The following is a 13,404-nucleotide window of genomic DNA, read 5'->3' on the forward strand; positions in this document are numbered from 1 at the left end:
CACGGAAGTCTTGGTTTCTTTGAGTTTTAGAGCGAGTTTTGAGTTGTAGAGACAGAAAACAATGTAACTTATTTCTCTTAAATTAAAAGATTTTCATTAATTTTTGGTTTTTGATGCAAATTGCAAAGAAATGATTTATGGGAATTTTGATTCTGATATTGACAAACTCCAAATGAAACTATTCGCCTAATTTGTAAGCACATTCAGTTTTAGGAATTTCTGCTATTTCCTTAACTGTTTCTTACTGTAACGTAGCTGTACGTTGGAGCATCAGAATAAGGGTGTGCGGTAATAGAAAGTAGGATATCAGTGCCGGTGCTTTTCGGCTAGTTACGTAATGCACGTGGACGTATGTGAGGTAACTGTGATATTCTGATAATTTAAGTTAGGGCACAAGTTTTTCCGTTTATTGTCTCAATATACCTAACGCGATATGCATTGCGCATTATAAATAATTTGTGTTGTATTTATTTTAGGCCACCGACATTGAAATCTAATGTTTAGAAGACAAAATCGGGTCAAGCGTTTGTAAACTGTAACATATTTATATGCACAAATTCATACTTCATTTTTTTTAAAGCCAGTTAGTGAAAGTTTCGTTGTAGCGGGGTTGGGGAACAATTGTATAATGTTATAGGCGAATAAACTAATAGAAAATTTTGAGATGAACTTCTGATGTCGAAATTATGCTTTCATTTCCAATCATCTCAGTGTTAGGAAGTTTTAGAATATATTCTAAAATAAGCCCCTCCCCCCCCTCCAACATGGCGAAACTACCATACTGCAAGGTTCGCTACAGTTAACCCTATTATAAACATCCTCTGGTTAATTCGGAGCACCACAAATTCATCAAATTTATTTACTATGCCCCTAGCATTGGTGTACATGCACTTGTTCTTACGCTTAGCTACCCTAATACGGCCCGTTTATTTACTTGTTCCGTGATGACTCCCAGCGGTCCTTGAAATCTCCAGCACCTTGCTTTCCAGGCTGCTGTTCATTCCAGTAGAATCAATGCAAGAATCACTTTCACCTCTGCGTGCAGCTACTCAGGGACATTCCTAGGGTATCTAGTGCCATGTGCCAATTGCAATTTGACAGCAGGTGCTAATTTAAATTTGCCACCCCCTTTAAAACTTTCTTTATATGTGTATGTAAGTTTCAGGTTTTCAGGAGCCCTTGAACGTTGGCCCCTGGGTGCAGTGCACCCACTGCACACTCGGGACAGCCCGGCCCTGCATCCACTGTTAGTCTGTGAATCCCCCAAGCTAGCAGTTTTCCGATCCACATAACACTGCCTTGATAGCTATAGCAAATATTCTTGCACCCTTTCTACTTAAGTGTATCTCATCCCTGTAGAAACAGTCTTCCCTGTTAACAAGTACAGACCCTGTTGAGAAAAATTCTACCCTATGAGCCTTGCTTGATTTCTACAGTGCCAAATTGATTGACAAGACTCTCATCATATACTCCCTCCTATCATGTCTATTACAGATCAATTTTAGCTGTTGTTAGTTTCAATACTTATTGTCACTCCAACTTTCCCATGTCATCTTTTTCTGTTCTATTAGATGAACAGCTCCGAATTCATTCATCTCAGTGACCTCATGCCATGTTTTTTTAATATCACTTGTGCACATATATACACATTCATAGCCTCTGCGACTGTTGCTTTAAAGCTATTCTATAATTTTAATGTAATTACCCTCCCTCCTGCTGCAATCTGCCATTTTATAGGTACCATGTAGTCTCTTAAGTTTTCATATTTCCCTTCCCTTTCCTGAATCCTGAAATTAAAGCCTTTTCCTTTAACAACTGCAATGTTCTCCCCAGAACCTATTGAATCAACGCACTGCCCAGTGAATTTAAATGACTGCCCGGCTAAAATTTAAGCGATTCTTATGGTACCATGTGGTACTGCTTACTGATTTCGATCAACATTAATTTGAACATACTATGCGATCAAGATCAATGCAACAGGAGCATATGCTATTAAATTATGCAATTAATTTTGCTCTGGATCACTTAAGTCACGTTTATAAATAACAGAAAATTTTATAATATTGCGAAGCATTACACTTCCCACCCGGCTACTTCATAATGCCACCCGGCTGGCAAAATTTTCTTGGGAGAACACTGAACTGCAACATATTTCTTTATCTTCCAATTATTGACTGCCTGATTACTTCATGCCAATGTTTCCTGTACTGTGATGTCATCTGATTCGTGAGTGAAGATCAGATCTAGAATATTCTTATGCCTAGTATTTTCTCTGACATGCTGGTGAAATAATAATCATTTAGTTTATTTTAAAATTTTGGTTTCCCCTTGGTGAATTTCCCTTCAAATTAAAATGATCCGTAATAAGATATTTACACTTGTGTGTCGATTTTTTTCTGTATGTAGAGACTCTCATCATACTCTTTACAATTTTCTGGTGTATAGCTTACTCCCATTAACTCACATCACTTAGGTTCTATGCTGGCAAGTGTAATTTCTGAATCTGCTAAAGCTCAGTTTGTGCTCAGGCTGATTTTGATGAGAAGCATGACATTCTCCCCCTTCTCTCTTACCCCTGTCCTTCCTAAATACATTGTATATCATTCCATAGTGAAACTCATTATCTGGGTAACACCACATTTTTGTTACCCCTGTTATGTCGGTGTTAATTACCCTAACCAAGAGTTTGAATTCTCTCAGTTATATTGACAGAACTCCTGACATTATTCTAGGCACAGTTAAGACTAAGTACTCTTTTATAGTTTATTACTCTGATACACCCGTTGAAGTTATTTAAGCTTGTTTCCCATTTGTTTGAAACGTTACCCCCAGGACCCCCTGCCACTATCAGACATTGTGGAAAAACAAGAATTCTTCAGATTAATCATTACGAAATTAATTATGAAAATTAATAATAATAATTATTATTAATTATGAAAACTTCACTGGACAGAAGAGATATTTCCTTGGGTTGGAAAAGAGTCAGTGTAACTCCAATATGTAAAAGTTCTAACAGTGAAGTGGGTAACTACTGGCTGTCATTCTCTCATTGGTAGTAAAGAAAGTCATGGAAGCAGTGATCAAGAGTACAAAACAGGTTCATTAAATTAAAATGTTATTCTGAAGGAAATACAGCATGATTTTTTAAAGGAAATATCATATTTAACTAGCCTGGTTAGTTATTTTGACACAGCCGCTCACCAAGTGGGATGTAGGAAATAATTTTCGTCATTTTTTTTTATCACACAGGCCCAAGTCACAGCATTTGACTTTGGCTTGTGTGACAGGTTACTGTATGAGCTGGAACATGTTGGAATGATAGGGAAAATCCTTAGATGGATCACTGTGTAGGAGGCACAGGTTTGAGATTAATAGTTAGTCTTCAGATTGAACTAATATAAAAAGCAGGATTCCCAGGATAGCTACTCAGACGAATGTTGTTTTTGATTTTCATAAATGGCATCTATGAAGGCATACAGGATTGATGTAAAGATTAGTAGAATAGTTAATGATGTGGTAGCAGCAGCACTTCTTCAGGATTTCTTAGACTTTGGGAGGTGGTCACGAGGTTGCAAGCTGTGTTTTAATGCAACAGAATTTATGGTCTTACACTTCAGGAACAGCAACTCCAATGTAACTTATATACTTTTGTTTCAATTAAACACAGTAGAAGAGGAAAGGGATTTGGGAGTTATGATATGGTTGGACATGGATAGACATCAAGGAAGACTTATGGTGTTCTATCTATGATTTATTGAACATGTGCCTGTAGAGACAGAGAGGTCATTATGTATAAGGCAATTGTGAGACCACACTTGGAGTAAGATTTAAGTGTGAAGACCACATCTAATAAAAAAACATCAAACTTCTTGAAAAGGTCCAAAGATGGATGACACTTGGTCAGATCAGCAAAAGAGCATCCATATGAGGAAAGACTTTGAATATGTGGGCTGCTGAGTTTGTAAACTAGCTGTCTTAGAGGGGATTTGATTGAAATTTGAAAAGATTAAGAAAAATGAACGAGAGTAAAATTTTCACTGTTGTAAATGATTCCAGAACTAGGGACCATAAAATCAAATTGTGGGATTGCCAATTGAAAGCTCAGCTGGATAGGTGCCAATGTGAGTTTTCAAAGGGTAGTTTATATATTTTATTTTATTTTTTTTTTTGGAATTTGAAAAGATGGAGCAGCAGAAGTTTTTCCTTGATGATTAATATTAGTACTAAATCTTAATTTCTACTTTTCAGCCCATCTGTCCAATTTTTCTTGGTCTTGTTGCAGTAGTATGCCTTAATTTTTGTCACTTACTACCATTCCAACCTTTTTATCATCTGCAAATTTAGATAGTAAGCGTAATATGCCTTCATTAATATTGATAATAAATATTGAATTGTATAGCATCTGTCCAGCTTGTGGGGCCCAACAATGAATCCCAGAGAATTACAGTAGTAACATTTCTACAAGAGCAGTGCCCATTTATAATCACCCTCTGTCATCTGCCAGTCCTGTTATCTGTAGCAGTAACTGGCTCCAAATGCCACAATGCAACAATTTCTACAGTAATCTTTTTTTTGGTGGAACAGTATCAAAAGTTTACTGAATCTAAGTATATGATGTCAAAATTATTACTTACATCCAGGTCCTTTACATCCAGGATATGATCTTCCCTTAAATCCATGCTATTATTTCTATATAGCTGCATTTGTGTAAAGATGATCCAGAAATACTTCTTTAACTATTGACTTCATTATTTTCCTTGGAACAGAGCTCAAATTTATTCACCTGTGGTTACTTGGTTTGCCTTTCACTCTCCCTTTGTGAATAGGAGAGACATTTCCACATTTCCTGTCTATTATGGACCTTTCCTGAATTCAAGAATGCTTTCATAATTATGGCAAAGCCGCTTATTTTAATATAATTATTATATGGATTACATCAGCCCCAGATGCCTTTATAACATTCCACATCAGCATATTATGAAAACATTGTTTCTATTATCTGGATGTTCTTAATATGTGAAGAATCACTGCTGGTAATTAGATCAAATGCATTCCTTTTTCTTGTTACCTCTCTAATATGCTGCTTTAGAAAACAGTCATCCAATAAATCCAGAAAACTTCTAGTATTGTGATCAATTCACAAGTTCCAGTTAATATTTGAAAAGATAAAGTCAATCATAAGACATTCTGATCTACTGGCCTATTCAACCTGTCTGTGTAGTTGTTCATTATACTCATCACAGTCATTTGGCCTATAGTAGACTCCTATTCATTTCAGTTTTCCCAGTGTTTATGTCCCAGTGCTATCAGGCGACAACTCAGTGTTATTATGGGCCTATGAGAGCTTGAAGGACAGGTTGGATGCCCTCAAAGGATCTAAATTGAGGGGCCCATCAAGCTCTCAGCTACCCACGTCAACGCCAGAGCTTGCACTTGGTCATCACGCAACACAGCGGCAACCCCCAAGGCAGAATGCGCTGGTCCCACAGGAACTAGTAGTTGTTGGTGACTATTGTCAGGGAAACGGGAAACATGCTTTGTAAAAAGGATAGGTGGAACAGGACCAAGGTATGTCTGCCAGGGGCAAAGGTTGATGACATAGAGCGGATATCATCTTTTAAGGGCACAAAGAGTGATATTGTTGTGTACATGATGGCACTAATGATATTAAGAGTAGGAGACCGGCAGAATTACTTAACAAGTATAAGTCAATGTTGAAAAAAAGCTGTGAGTTAGGGTTGAATTTGAAAGTGTCTGCAATTCTGCACAGACACGATAGGAGGGAGTATACGATGAGAGCCTTGTTGATCAATTCGGCCCTGGAAAGATTGTGCAAGGCTCAAGTGGTAGAATTTTTTTCAGACTGGTCTGTACTTGTTAACAGGAGAGACTGCTTCTACAGGAATGGGATACACTTAAATAGAAAGAGTGCAAGAATACTTGCTGATGCTTCGAGGCAGTGTTAGGTGGGTCGGAAAACTGCTAGCTTGGGGGGATACAAGGACTAATAGATTAACACTAGCCACTGGCAGAGGTGAAAGTGATTTTTGCACTGCTTCTATTGCAATGAGCAGCAGCCTGGAAAACAAGATGCAGGATATTTCAGAGACTGCTGGGAGTCATTGTGGTACAAGTAAACACATGGGTTGTGTTAGAGTAGTTAAAATTTGGAGCAGGTGCATATATATTTGCGTGTACACCAATGCTAGGAGTTTGGTAAATAAATTTGATGAATTTGAGGTATTGCTCAAAACATCAAAGGCAGATTTTGTTGGGATATCAGAGACATGGTGTCACACAGATATAAGGAATGCAGAACTTGAATTTGATTTGGGGAGTACAATGTGTACAGAAAGGATAGGAAGGGAGGAGGGGTTATGCTATTAGTTAAGAAACATATAAAATCCAAGGAAGTGAAGCTAGTCGACATCGCTGGACAGTGCAGTGTCGAGTTAGTTTGGTGTGACATAAGCATTGGGAGATCAAAATTGAGAGTAGGAGTGTGCTATAGGCCTAATGACTCTGATGAGTATAATAAGAAACTGTACAGGTAAATAGAGTGGGCCAGTAAATCAGAGAGTCTTATAATGGGGGATTTTAATATTCCAGATATTGACTGGAATTTGTGGGTTGGTCACTCACACACTAGCAAGGCTTTTGTGGATTTATTGGATGGTTGTTGTCTACATCAGCATGTTCGGGAGGCAACTAGAGGGAGTAATACACTTGATCTGATTATCAGTAGTGATTCTTCATGCATTAAGAATCTGCAGATAAAGGAACCACTAGGTGGCAGTGATCACAGTGTGCTGAAGTAGTTACCTCTTTGAGTAAATTGCCATCAGGAGTAAAGGAAGGGTTTTTGCTTTCATAAAGGTGACTATGATGGACTGAGACAGTATTTAAATTCTATATAGTGGGACCAACTTATGATGTTACCAAAAGCAAATTCAAAATGGGAAGCATTCAAAGAACTTATCTTGGAAGCTACTAGGCTTTACATACCAACTAAGAAATATTGTTCAAGGTTTTTAAGCCTAAATGGATGTCAGATGAACTAATGAGACATGGCAGAGAAGAAAAACGCATGGGATACATTTAAATTAATGGGTGACATGGAAGCCTATGACAGATATAAGCTGGTCTGTAACTAAGTCACAAAGGAGATTAGCCAGGCAAAGGCAGATTATGAGAAATCCTTGGCAAAGGATGCAAAGGAAAATAGTTCTTTACCTATGTAAACTCTAGAAGGAAAGGGATGAATCTGATTGGTCCACTGGATATTGATGGTTCAACTGTTGATGATCCTGCTCAGTTGGCTAACAAACTAAATGAGTATTTTGCGTCTACATTTACACATGAGGAGTTATTCAGGAAGGGGAATGCCAGAGATAAACTCCGGCAGTGAACTAGATGATTTTGTAATAACTGAGAGGAAAGTGGAAGAGAAATTGTTGAGGATAAACATAAAAAAAGGCACCTGGGGTGGATGGGATCTGTCCAGTTATATTAAAGGAGGCAGCAAAGGAAGTAAGCAAACCCTTAGCCATAATTATGAGAGCTTCCTTGGGCTCAGGGGAGGTAAGCATGGACTGGAGATGTGCAAATGTGACCCCAATTCACAAAGGATGATCAAAGGCTGAAATAAATAATTATAGAACTGTTAGTTTAACTTCTGTTCCAGGAAAATTAATGGAGGCACTGGTTAAAGAAGCACTGCGGGATCATCTAGACAAGACTTCAGTTATAGCTCTGATACAGCATGGTTTTGTTAAGGGAAAGTCTTGCATGACCAATTTGATTGGATACTATGATGTAGTCACAAAAGAACTGGATGCAGGGAATAACTTTGATATTTTATATTTGGATCTTAGAAAGACTTTTGATACTGTTGCACATGGAAGACTGCTGCACAAATTGGAGCAGTGTGGCATTGGAGGCAAATTGCTGCTATGGATAAAGGGATATTTGAGGGGGAGAAGACAATGGTAATCAATGGACACTACTCATTGTGGGCTAATGTTATTAGTGGAGTTCCTCAGGGTTGGGTCCATTGTTGTTTTCTGCATTTATAAATGATATTGATGATGGTATATCAATCTTAATGTCCAAGTTTGCAGACGATACAAAGGTTGGCAGGGTTGTTAAGGACACTACTGATATGATGCTGCAGCAGGATCTGGAAAGGTTGAGCAGATGTGTTAAGAGGTGGCAAATGAAGTTTAACATTGACAAATGTAAAGTACTACATATGGGAAACGGGATCTGGAAAAGTGGCCCCTCGCATTTCGCCTACCACAATTCGTCTCCCACATTTCGCCCCCAGCACATTTCGTCCCCGACACATTTCGCCACGTGTAGATATTGAGTAGGCTACAGAAATGTAAATGATACACCTAATTTTTTAATAATTCTAATTTATTTTGTTTTAATAGAATAAATGCACATTATTATTGTTTAAAACTCGAAGTGGAATGCAATGCCTCTAAGGTATTCAATCACATTAAGATTTTGAAAATCTTGGACTATTTTTTTGATTCTAGCAGAAATTGCAGCGTACTTCTTGTTTCTTTGATTGCCTGAATTATCGGCAATTAGTTATGTAATTTCGTAATTGTTTAGCCCTTGTTGTTTCTTTAAAGAATCAATGAATCGGTAAATATTTGGAAATAAAGTAGCACAAGTTACCTGAAATCCCCTGTGCCGCCCCTCCACGCTGTTATTGGTACGTTGCTGATCATTCAGTGTTCATGTGTAAACATTCCACAATTCGATGGCAAAAATGGGTAATTGCCGGCCTCTCCGCTGTCTTCTTCCAATATATGTATCTTCAAAGTAGTTTGCAATCACCATATCTTCAATGGGGAAGTTACGAGCTTCAACTAAATCTTCATATGCTTCAATAACGTTAGCAGAAGGAATAAATGCCGATGCCGGAATCATTCGGATCCAACGAGCAAATTCATGGTCTTGTTCGTATCGGGCTTTTAAACCTTCATTTTATACCTTTCGCCAAACGCTTTGGGAAAGATGATAAAAACAACTGGTATTTACAATACCAGGAAATTCTTGTTGGAAGTCTTGCATGGCACTGTGTTCGAAATCTGTAATAAGTCGCTGGGGTTGGAGACCCGATTGTAGATTTTTAACTTCTTGAAGCAACTTGACTTATGTGGCACGAGTTTTGTTTGGCAGAAGTGCGTAGACCACTGGAATAACTGCATTGAATTGAACCACATGAATTGTATAAAGCTGCTGGAAATGTGTTTGTACTGTGCTAAAAGTTCCATCAGAAAACCACTCCTGGCTACCCACCCATAACTGAAGATTGTTACTAGTGGAAAAAATAAGCATGCAACCCGGGAGCAGTTCATCCTGAGAATCATGCATCAAAAACTGATGTACATTGCCATCGATGATAATTTCTTGATAATTTTGTGGAATTACTAGGTCCTGAAGATTGCTCGGTAAAGCAGGAGTACCATTGTTGCATTGAACATGACGAATGGTTCATTTAAGTGAATCCTTTTTAGGAAGTATTCTGGGCTATCTGCCAGGAGCTCATAGGCTGCCACAACATCAATCTGCTTTGTCAATACATTGATCGGTGTCTCACTCCCATACCTTTATACGCATCTGAAATCTGGTCCTCTCTGCCTAACAGATTCTTGGCGATGGAATACTGGATTCTGCAGTGGCTGAACCGTTTAGGAGGGAACCCGTTCACTATCTCCGAATCTGTTCTTCTAGTCAATCTAGGCATGACCCCCTGGAAGCTCACTGTTCTCAAAAAAAATCTGTCCACATTCTCTAAGCTGCTAACTCGTCAGATTGATGCCCCATCGATAGAGGATATTATCTCACTTCCCAAAGCAAGTAATAGAAACCACCAGAGCGGGCAACATCCCCTTAGGATGAAGCTCACTATCCTGGACTCCCTGAAAGGAATGTTCCCGTGTAACACAATTCAACATTTCAACACCTTCTCCATAGATCAAAATTTATTTGGATCTATGGAGGAAATAGAAGATACAGAAGCGAAATTATCGAGGAAATCTTGAAAAAATCACCAGAATTACTATAAAATGTGAGCCTTATTTATATAAGAATGTAAATAATTGAATGCAAAAAATATAAAGCAAAGCAAATTGTAATGACAGAAAAAATATGTAGGACAACCTGTATTTGTAATTGCAATATTAATTTAATATCAATTTTATTTTAAAGTTACTGCTATTAAGTAAATATAATTTTCTAAACAATTTCATTATTTTAAATATCAAAAATTTGTATAAAATTGTACACTGTATTTAAAAAATATATATTTGTACACCCTCCTAGCCCACTGGCTGTTCAGGGGGTGAACCTAAGGTTAATAAACAGATGATGATAATAATAATAATAATAATAAAGTAATGCCGTGACATTGGCATGAGCCTCTGCAATTACTGATGCAACAATTTGCTGTGGCTGTTCGTTCGTGGTTGTTGCATGTTGCCGTATTTGACCAATCAATTGCAATGCTTCCGACCTTGCAGCTTGAGCTGCATGGTTATGTTTAGTTATGACTTTCACAACTGGGTCTTCCAAACACACCCTTTGCAGGTGGAACGTTTTTCGCAAACCCAGATTCCATGTTTTTCATCTAGCGTTCTCTTTGAAAACACGTATACAGATTTTCTTTTGCCTCTTATTGAAAACACTTTTTGCCATTGTACACATGGGATTAATCAATCAAGAGGCAAAAATAATATGCAGATATTGCACTGCCTGCAATGCTCAGCTTGTTCACACGATGCGCCACCGATAATGAGGTGGCGAAAACAGCAAACGTGCACTGTCCACTGCACCAGGAAATGTGAGGAGAGTCTGATGCAGGAACTGTTATTGTTTGAATTTAGACAAATCAGAAGAAGATTCACTTGTTACTGAAAAGACTTCTATAAGATTAGTCACTGTTCCACAATTTGTACACAAATGTAATTTTGAAAATTTGTTCGGAAAAGTTATCGGAAGTTCAGTTCGAGTAATCAAGAGAGTTTAACCTTGAATCTCCACTAAAGGAACTGGGACTTCAATAAAAATTCGAGTTATCGAGAATTGACTGTATTTACATTTTTGTAATCTACTCATTATCTACAGGGGGCAAAATGTGCTGGGGTGTGCAATGTTCCAGGGGCGAGATGCGAAGGGCTACTTTTCCATAAAGCATGGGAAACAGTAACCCCAGAGCAACATATCAACCCTGTGGTACTACACTGACAGTGGTAGATAATGAAAAGGACCCGGGGGTAATTGTGCAGGCAGATATGAAGTTCTCTGAGCAGTGCAGACGTTCTGAAAGAGTAGCTCATGGTGTCTTGTCAATGATATACAGGAATTTTTCTAGCAGGGATAAGGAAGTGATTATTCCCTTGTATAAGGAAGTGGTCAGGCCACACCTTGAGTACTGTATACAGGTCTGGAGGCCTCATTTCAAGAAGGATGTAGAGCTGCTGGAACGAGTACAGAGAAGGGCAACAAGATTAGTGAATGGAACAAAGGGTTGTTCTTACGAAGAAAGGCTTAAGTTTTGCAAATTACAGTGTCTGGAGACTAGGCACCAGTGAGGTGATTTGATAGAGGTATATAAAGCCTTGAATGGTTTGAGCATGCTCAATGCCGATGGGATTCTTACTCTTGCTCAGAATAATCACCTGAGAGGGCATAAATTCAAATTGAGGAAAGACATGTAGGATCGATGTGCGGAAATTTGCCTTTAGCCAGCGGGTAGTTGGTTGGTGGAACAGACTTCCATCCCTTGTTGTGGAAGTTGATAGCCTAAGTAAATTTAACGTTCAGCTGGACAGGTATTTCAAACAAACGGAGGGGTGAAATGGGAGCGTTTTTTTTTTTTTTTTTTTTTTTGGCTGATGCTGCATAAGCTTGCTTTCTTGCATCATATGCCTCTACTTATGCTAATGTGACACCAAAGTGACTGAACTGATAATTGCCACCCACGGCATCTGTGTGCACTGCCTTAGATTCTGTGGGCTTTTAAACCAAGAGCATTACTTCTCCCACTCTCCTGTCCACCACTACACTGATTGGCTTATACCATGCACATGTACTTCGCACCTGTACTTAGTGAGTTTGTTTTCATTAGGGTGGAACTGTCTGCAATATAAAAATAAATGTCTTGCCTGCGGACATTGCACTCACCATTGTAATCACCATATATTCAAATTCTGCATTGTCTGAGTGCCACCATGTTTCTGATATCCATACTGTGTCATCATTTGTTGACTTAACTAGTGCTTTAAATTCATTAAATTTATTTACTATGCTTCTGGCATTAGTGTACAAGCAAGTATACTTTTGCTCTTAGTAATCTTAACACAACTCATTGCTTGTTGCATCAAGATTCCACCCCTAGCAGGCCTTGTAAGATCTGACCTTGCTTTTCAGGTTACTGTATGCCTCAATAGAAGTAGTGCAAGGATCAGTTTCACCTTTGCCTGTGGCTGCTGTTAATGTATTAGTCTGTATCCCTCCACCTCCCCAAGTTTTTCAACCCACCTAACACTGCCTCTGTAGCATGGACCGAAACACGGTTTAGAAATATTCTTGCACCCTTTCTATTTAAGTGTATCCCATCCGTGTAAAAATAGTATCTCCTGTTAATAAGTTTTGTCGTAAGCGTAATCTTCATCCTGAACCTGAATTAAGGCTCGGAAAAAAATGCTATTCCAGTAGTGTCAGACATAAAATCCTTGGGACTTGTGTTTGATAAAAAGTTGACCTTTCTAGAACATATTCGTCAACTCCGTACAAAGTGCACAAGAGGACTAAATATTCTTCTCTCTCCTCTACACGATGGGGAGCAGACAGGTGCACCTTACTACGTATTTATCGTGCACTTGTACGATCCAAACTAGATTATGGGTCCCAGGTATACTTGTCAGCCAGAGAAAGTGTCCTTCAATGGCTGGACCCTGTCCACCATCAGGCTATCCATTTTGCTACTGGAGCATTTCAAACATCTCCTGTCCAGAGCTTATATCTTGACGCGAACGAACCACCGTTATTGCTTCGACATAAGCAGTTGTCTTTAAACTATGCTTTAAAACTGAAATCCCTGCCTGGCATCCGTTTTTGAGCCACGTTGGGAAAATTTATACAATACCCTTCAGACTGCCAACTGACCTTTTGGTATTTGTGTCCAAGAGCTACTCAAAGTTTAACATTATGGTAGACAAGGTTGCACAAACATCAAAGCGAACTCTTCCATCCTGGCATTCTCATACCCCATCATACGACTTTTCCCTTAAGAAATGGGTAAAGTCTGAGATTCCATCATCTGTCTACCTGCAGCTCTATTCAGCACACCGAGCTGAGTACTCAGACTTCCTGCCAGTTTACACA

General features: G+C 38.6%; 1 protein-coding gene across 2 annotated transcripts in view; it reads left to right on the forward strand.

The window, feature by feature from the left end:
- The first annotated feature begins 250 nt into the window (after window positions 1–250).
- Window positions 251–13,404, forward strand: part of LOC150088224 (CTP synthase 1-like) — a 292,973-nt gene continuing 279,819 nt past the window's right edge. For both annotated transcript variants that reach the window (XM_090369393.1, XM_090369394.1), the window contains exon 1: window positions 251–358. In XM_090369393.1, coding sequence (XP_090225519.1) covers window positions 338–358 — 21 coding nt within the window. In that variant the 5' untranslated portion in view covers window positions 251–337. The remainder of the gene's footprint in view (window positions 359–13,404) is intronic.

This window comes from Mastigoproctus giganteus, chromosome 3 (genome assembly GCF_048544385.1).
Source record: "Mastigoproctus giganteus isolate SK-2022 chromosome 3, ASM4854438v1, whole genome shotgun sequence".
Classification (NCBI taxonomy): domain Eukaryota; kingdom Metazoa; phylum Arthropoda; class Arachnida; order Uropygi; family Thelyphonidae; genus Mastigoproctus; species Mastigoproctus giganteus.